Genomic DNA, 8,127 nt, shown 5'->3' with positions numbered 1-8,127 from the left:
CTGCATCGGAAGGCTGATCCCAAATGGAGGGAATATCAGTCAGCCAAACACTTAAAGAAAGTCTATCAGTCTGTTTTCAGACTCCCTACCCAGGCGTCCACAGGTGGAGAACCAGGAAAGCAGGAAGACTGGTGGACAAAACCAACTGAAACTACCCAAGTCCCTTGCCCCACTGGCTCATCCAAGAGAGAAGCCGACCGAGACTCTCAGGCCTTGGACCCCGAGACCCTGCACAAACCAGGTTGCTTACAGATGCTTTACAATAGATCCTTTCCAAGAACATCAACATCTAATGTATTTCGCTCATTCAACCAGACCATGCTTGAAACCACTGACCTAAGCGTGCTCGCCAATCTCCATTTCTGTCAGATTTCTACTATACAGGGCAGGGAGAGAGAGAGACAACAAGAGGGGAGATAGACCGATATACCAGCCAACACTCACCTGCACTGGTGGTCAACACTCAGTAGCTTTAAACTTCTTGAAAAGAGGCAGAGATACAAGCAAAACCACTTTTGATTGCTTCTTTGGCCGACATTCCAGTTTTGTTGAAAGCAAGAGTGGTGGGATTAAATCCACACTCTAAAGTAAGTCATGTCTGAGGAAGCTCCCTGCTGCCTAAGGGTAGTGGTTACCTCTGCCTAAGGGCAGAGGTAATGTTCCTGAAATGATCAAATAGTTATATTCTCAATCCCACTTTCTCGAGGGGGCCTTAATTTGATCCCAGCTTCACCTTTTGTCTGCTGTGTGACTTTTGGCAAGTCACTTAACTTCTCTGTGCCTCAGTTACCTCGTCTGTAAAATGGGGATTAAGACTTTGAGCCCCATGTGGGGCAAGGACTGTGCCTGGGACATAGTAAGTACTTAACAAAATGCCATAAAAAGTGTTTTTTAAGAATGCAAATTAGTGCAAACCCTGATGTTCCATGACAGTTACTAAGCAGCATTTGCTTTTCTACCTGCAGTAAATTAGAAACAAAAATAAATACTGACAAGAGTTTCTGTTGCTGCATGCAACTTTTATTGAACATTTTGTTTCTTTACATCCCACTGTACAAAAGTCAGTTTGGCTTTTTCGGGAACATTTCATCAGGGGAACAGAGGTATGGAAAAAATCATGAGTATTAAATGCCAGTAAAAAAAACATGCCCAGGACGCACCTTCTGTCAGGATGTACAAAACTAACATTCCTATGCACCATGGTTGAACTGCCATATGAAAGCCTTTTCCCTAGAGCAGAGTTGAAACCTAGCTCAAATTCATATTTTTTTTTCCTCTCAACTGCTTTAGGCCGACTGAATCACTCCATATGCTAAAGGAAGTGTGCTACATGGGCAAAACCAGTGTCAATTCCCCCAGAAATAGAACGTCACCTACAAGCTTTCCCTCCCTGAGCCTTAGAATGAGGTATCGGGTGGGTTCCAAAGAGGGCATTGAAAGGAAGATGCTAAGTGGGGAGTAAAACCAGTTTCAGAAAAATGTGTAAAGATCAGTAGTGAGTTGATTTCCTTTTAACGAGGGTGGGTGGGGTAAGAAGGTGGGGAGTGGAAGAGAAGATTCAGGGCAGTTGGGAAAAGGAATGTTGCTTGGGATATCTTCTCAAAGGGACCTACTGTTCTCATTCACTGGAATGAGAAGTTGCCAAGCAGCTTCACATAGACTGCTTAGGAGGAGACACATCATTTGAAGAGGTGAGAGGAAAGCTAATTACCCCATAGGTGTAGGTCAGGCACTTGAAGAGGAACATTTAACTCAGGGGTGCCCCAACATCCAAGCAGTTTCTTTTTAAAGGTTTTTCAGGAGAAGAGGCTTTGGAAAACTGACCAAGAAAAAAAAACCCACTATAGTATCAAGTATACATTTGTAAATCATCTGAAATCATTTGGCACCTTACCACTCAGTTACCACTCAAGCTTTGATGAAAACCAATATATTATCTTGATACTCAACTTGATATTTGCAGTGTTCCAAGTAAGTTATTTTGTAATCTGAATCCCCTTCAGTTGGGTCTCCCTCAAGTGAACATTCAAGTATCAGCACGTCCAAAAACTAAACATGAAATCCAAATGGAGGCACAGGTTTGTGCCACGTTAAATTGCACTTTTGCATGGGTACAACCAAGGTCTGGAGGAAATACTCCGCCCTGACTGCCCTACCCCCTGTCCCTTACTGCAGAGATCTTGACAACTAGAAGGGGCGAATGTAGGCTGTGGAACAATCCAGTGAAACAAAAGAAAAACCCAGGGATATGAACCAAAGACCATGCTGAATTGACCTCTTGGTATCTAGACACAAAACCAGGCAGGCAAAAAATTAAAACTACGTGTCTAGTGGGTTGATACTCTATTAGCAGCAAAATCTTTTGTAAACACTTTAGAGATATTTGAAAGTCTCAGTGGAGAAAAATATAGCCATATGTTATTTCTCTAGTGTGAATGTGGGACGGTCTAAAGCAATATCAACATCACTTTAAAGGCCCACAATTTCAGAAATGATGTTTATTGGACAGTAAAGAATGAAATCTTGTCCAAGATTCAGGTATCATCACAAATATAGGTCCATTAATAAAGCATGCATTTATTACAAGCTATGCCAAACTTACTGGAAAATAGATATTTCTGATGCTGAACTGTGTTTTTAGATCATGCTATAGTCTTCTGCAACCTTATTTTCAGATTTCAGGGAGTGCCGGTGGAAAAGTTTTTCTTACTGTTTTAGTATCTTTAGAATGGTGTTGTAGGGTCTTGCTTGAATAAATAAAAGTAAAACCCTCTCAGTGGGTGAACACTCATTTATTCTTTCTATTTTATCTTAAATATGTAGAACAGGGACTGTGTCTGATCCAGTTATTCTGTGTCTACCCCAGCACTTGGCACAGAGTAAGTACTTGAGTAAAAAAAACCCTATTAGCCTTTAAACCTGGAATAATGTTGGGACAAATGAGCCACACATCCTGTTAATAATGTACTGAAGGGCAATCAAAGGTCAGGTGTGAGTGAGTGGAGTGATATTCCACTTGTTGGTTGCAGTGCAAACAGTACCTACTTGATAAGGAGCTAGAGTGGTGGCCAAGGAGACAGCACGGCCAGTGTCATCAGTTGGAGTTCACCAGTTCATTTCTCCTCCTGCTCCGAGTCTGCTATTAACTTCATGGGCTGAGAGGACACCACCTCCATGATAGTTTCCAACGTATAACTCTGATTTCCAAGACAATGGAGCTGTAGGGTAGGAAACTCAAATCAACTTTGGTGACAGCTATAGCTAAGAGTTTCACCTTAGTGGTATGTAGGGCTCCTTGCTGAGTAGTGGCAGGAGAAAGTTCTCTAGGCAACGCATGTGCTCTAGCGAGCCATCCTAAAGCTGCCCAGTGAATCCTGGATTGAAAGTGACCCAAGGAGCAGCCCCCAAGGGGGCACACATACTTAAAGGTGCATTTTTACAGGTTACATTATAAATCCATTTTCATAGACATCATTGTGACCTGTTTAAATCACCTACCATTTACCTGTACATGTAATCCCCTCTAGGTGTTCTCACATTTAATTTCTAAAATTAAAAAAAATCAAAAAGGTCAATCTCTCACGAGAAGGGATTTTTCATTTCCCTTATATATACGATCTTATACACATATTTACAAAATACGGTGTAGGTGCTGTGTGCCAGTGTAGACATGGAATAAGGCCTACATATCCTGATAAGCTCATTCCACTGCTCTATAACATGATGCTGTAAACTTCTTGGGAGTCAGGGATCCTATCTACCTCCTCTCTTCTTCCAAGTGCTAGGTACAGTGCTCAAATTCCACTGATTGATTCTCTGGATTTCAGTATGACATCTGACATCTTACCTTCTTAGATACCTTGCATATATCTAGACACCTACCTGGAATGAAAGGAGAATTAGGGGATGTGAAGACTTTAAGGCATTGGCTTCTAGCTCCCCGGGGAAAGGGATTCTACTAACTACCTCAATAGCTTCTTCACAGGCTCTCCTTCCTCAATTCTCCCAGGATACTAAAAAGCCTTTTATGACTCCTTACAGGAAGATGAATGAATGCCTCCTCAATCCGTAAAGAAAAGGTTAGGAAGCAAACAGAAAGCAAGTTATGCTGGTAATCTAGGTGTTTGGGAGGGGAGGGTGTGGGGGGATAAAATTATTTTAGTAATTACACAAGCAAACTTACTATTGAATCTTTAACATTTAAAGTTGGCCCATGAGGTTAAAAGAAAACTGTTCTGCATTCTTAAGATACTTAGGTAACTGTGGAGAGATACTGAACCAGGCAACTCCCCCTGAAAATGACAATGCTTTTTCCCTAGTTCAAGCCTCTGTACACCCACTGTTACATGATTGCCTCCAAAAACTCCCCCAGGAGCTGAGTTAGCAGCACAAAGTTACCTTTTTTTTTTCCTGTATGAGGTTTTGTTTCCTCTTCCAAGCACTGAGGGAAGACCAAACAAAACCTGAAAAGGTTCATTTTAAACACACGCTGACTATAACAGCAGGGGCAAAATTGGCCCATTACTTCTTTAGGCCACCCATATCATAGTTTTAATTGACAACCCGCTATGTCTAGGTTCAGACCAGCTCCCCGACATCTAAAGAATTACATTCACCCAGGCACTGAGTTTTAATCTAAAGCTGCAATGTTTTAGTATTTAGAAGGCAACGATTGAGACAGTATCAATCACTGATTGTTTTAACAGCACAATATGATAAAAAAGTTTAGTTTCATGGATGTCTGAGTTTCAGATCATGACCAAAAAATAATGGTTACTTTCATTCACCTTGAAATTTTAAGTTCACTTAAGAGTTTTAAATGTTCATTAACTTTGAGGCTGAAATTGTGCTTTGCCTGTTCTAAAAGTTCTTTCCTTTAGAACTGAACTTGAAATGAGCTATTTAGGAAGTCTGTGTGCACTGGCATTCAAGTAGACATTTGTACACCAAAATTTTGGTTTGTGCAAAAATAGACAAAAAATACATCTTCTGTTTCCATTTCCTTATATAAAGTCACCTATCCTCTAACCACAAAGTTTGCCCAGGTGCTCCCTCTCTAATCTGTGCTTATTTAAGGCCTATTTACACTAGCCATACCTCTTTACATTAGCCCACCACAGACTCCATATAGACTGTATATATTGTTTTACACCCAACTCTATAAAATTCGGCAGCACTTTCATATCCAAAATACATAACAGGTACCAACAGATCACTGGGTGTCACACACAAACCTGCTATTGTCAATGGAGGTCTTGCTTTCTTTACATTAGCCAACTGGTTTTGCTGATGTGAAGTTGCACAATTATTAATTACAATAACAAGGTACTTTTAGAAATACGAGCCTGTCCATTAAATGTTACTGAACATTTATGGTTTTGGAGTAAGAAAATCCACCTTCTCACAGATAAAGTCCTCCAGGCCAAATTTACCTTGGCCCTAGTAGCACAAAGCAAATTTACAACGCCTCTCTCAAAACCCCGGGCTCTGTCAAAGAAGGAATGTGCAGATTATGACAGCAAAGAGTTCTTTATCAATAACTGTATTTTTCCCAAGTCGGTGTGGGAGCTATGGATAGGCAGGATAGGGTTTTCATGAAAGCCATCTCCGGCTGCAGCGTGGCACCAGGACCTTGGAGGTGGACAGTCTATCTTTGGCTGAGAGGCCAGGACAGCTAACCCATGGGATGGCCACGAAGGCCCAAGCCTTAAATTCAGCAACCTCAGAGCAGTGAAACCAATGAAGCACTCACTGTTTGTCCCCTAGCTTCAGAGATGGCCGGGAAAACGAGGGGAAACTCTCAAGGCAGCAAGCAACCTGTAGAAATCAGGAGCTCAGCCACACACAGCAGATGGGATGATAACATAACAGAAGCTTGAAAACAAGGCACCACACGTGAGCATTTGCCTGATACTCCTCAATGACTGAAGTCCACCAAGACACCGGTCCTTCAAAGCTGCAATATAATCAAAACCCTCCTTTCAATCAGTGGTATTTACTGCGCCTCCCCTTCCCAACCCCACTCCCTCCAACCTCCCAAATTCTGAATCTACCAAAGGGGACTTCCCTTGGGGAAACTAGGGCGCTCCAGGAAAACTAAATTTCAAGGAAAGCAAGAATAGACTTGGAAGTTGAGATCTGCCTGGATACTATAATTAGCACCCGACCTGCAACTGCACCCACAAAATAAGTCTACTTACCCAACCTGACTTGCAACTTTGCTGCGGGTATCTGTGGATTGGGTAGGCTAATCTGGAGGTATGCAGGTCAATTAGAAGTTTCTCTACATTGCAAGCAAATGGTGACTTCTTTTAAGGATTTTCTGAGGCTAGTGGGTGAACAGTACTCTGCTTTGTCGGGAATGAACTAGTGGTACTTTCAGAAACTCATGGTTTGGGGAAAGGATGGAGGGAGGGGAAGGAGGTGGTTGGGAAAAAGAAATTAAAGCACATGGAACTTCACAGCATGTAGAACTTCTCTGCCAGGCATCATCTTGGGACTTAGAGGAATTGTGCATTCCCCTGTTCTGAGTGATGGATCAGAATCCCTGTTACTGAGCCTCTAAAGGTATTCAACACCTTCACCTGGGCTGGGACCTGGACCCCAGAATAAGGCCACCAAATGGAGAAAGAGGCAGCATAGTTACACAGAAGTCCTCCTCTTAGACAACTCCTCACAGATGCCTCATCGCTCTCCTGCACTCACCTCCAAATTTCTAAACAAGATGCGTAGTCAGGAGACCCTGAAAGCTCCCTGCTTTCTCCCTTTCTCAGCATTCCTCGCCCCCCAGCAGGGAGAGGGAAGAAATTTGATACTAAGAATAAAACAACAGTTTCTCCAACTGCTACAACCCCCTGGGTTACAGTGACCTGTGGCTCAGAGGGATAGAGAGTCCAAGTTAATGACTTAAATGAATGGGGGATTTGATGTATTTTTCCATTTTTAGCACAATTCTTTGTCAGACATGCCTCAGGTACCAGCAAAGGGAGTTTCACTAGTGGCGGTACTTGTGTGTGTGTGTGTGTGTGTGTGTGTGTGTGTGTGTGTAGTTTAAAAAGGTTAAAAATATTCAATCTAGGAACTTCCTGCTGTTCAGAAGGGCAGGTCTTCTCTGAATCTGAAGTTGAAGGAACTTCTTTTCCGGGCATTTCTGAGTGGCTGATTTCAGGTTAGGAATTGCGTTTTTTTAGTGCAATGAAAGTTCTCTGGCAGCTTACTGATTCCCTGGTCTCCAGTTTTCATTTGAAACTTTCAAACTGCACATCACCATGAGTTTTTTCTTTTTCATCATTTTCCCTCCGAAACACAAATAAAAACAAACTTCTGGAGATGGTTCCATGCATTAACAATCAAGAGAGATGTTAGAGTAAGTGCAGAGGGCCTTCAGAGCTGTGTTTCATCTCTTGTCTCAGGATTACACTGGTCCAGCTTATTGCTGCAGCTGCTTTTTCGACTGTGAGAGTCGTTGGATACGTGAGCTAAGGGGTCAGAGCGAATTAAATACCTAGAAGGAGAAGAGAAATCCGATTATTGGACTGGGCACCCCAGAGAGCGCTCACTGATTTCATTTTCCTTTCATCCCCTGACAAAAATGTTTGATTTCGACAAGCTTTGGTTACAACCCCTTGGGACTTAGGCTGAAGGATGAACAATGAAAACTGTCTTCCATTACACCGGATTTCAAAAATGAAAATCTGTGTCACAATTTTCCGGTAGCATAATTAGGGCTGATACATCGGATGGTTCAGATAAGATTCAATCTCATCAGTAGCCTTTATTTAGCACCTGGGTGTTTCACTAAACATTTGGAAAGTACAATATTGATTGATAGACACGATCCCTGTCTTCAAGAGCTTACAATCTGGTGGTGAAGACAGACACTAAAATCAAATGGCAGGTACAGCTACTGAGTTGTGTGATACTCAAGTGCTGAAGTAAATCTGATGTGACAACTAGTGGGGGAGACAGAATGGGAAGATGAGAGATTAATCAGAGGAAGCTTCAAACGATCAATCATATTTATTGAGTGCCTACTGTGCAGAACCCTGTACTAAGCCTTTGAGAGAGTAAATATAACGGAGTTAGTCGAAACTTCCAGGAGGAGATGTGATTTCAGGAGGTCTTTGA

At 42.1% G+C, this 8,127-nt stretch overlaps 1 protein-coding gene and 1 long non-coding RNA gene across 5 annotated transcripts in view; both read right to left on the bottom strand.

The window, feature by feature from the left end:
- Positions 1 to 998: 998 nt before the first annotated feature.
- Positions 999 to 7,013, bottom strand: LOC119926602. The gene is made up of 2 exons (XR_005450346.1): positions 6,201 to 7,013; positions 999 to 5,956 (listed from the first exon to the last, which is right to left on the bottom strand). It is a non-coding gene; the product is annotated as an uncharacterized LOC119926602 (long non-coding RNA).
- A 29-nt stretch (positions 7,014 to 7,042) lies between these two features.
- Positions 7,043 to 8,127, bottom strand: part of KCNT1 (potassium sodium-activated channel subfamily T member 1) — a 290,128-nt gene continuing 289,043 nt past the window's right edge. For all 4 annotated transcript variants that reach the window (XM_038744726.1, XM_038744728.1, XM_038744727.1 and 1 more), the window contains one exon: positions 7,043 to 7,504. In XM_038744726.1, coding sequence (XP_038600654.1) covers positions 7,384 to 7,504 — 121 coding nt within the window. In that variant the 3' untranslated portion in view covers positions 7,043 to 7,383. The remainder of the gene's footprint in view (positions 7,505 to 8,127) is intronic.

The sequence above is a fragment of the Tachyglossus aculeatus genome, chromosome 4 (assembly GCF_015852505.1).
Source record: "Tachyglossus aculeatus isolate mTacAcu1 chromosome 4, mTacAcu1.pri, whole genome shotgun sequence".
Classification (NCBI taxonomy): Eukaryota; Metazoa; Chordata; class Mammalia; order Monotremata; family Tachyglossidae; genus Tachyglossus; species Tachyglossus aculeatus.
This window is presented reverse-complemented; position numbering and strand designations above follow the sequence as displayed.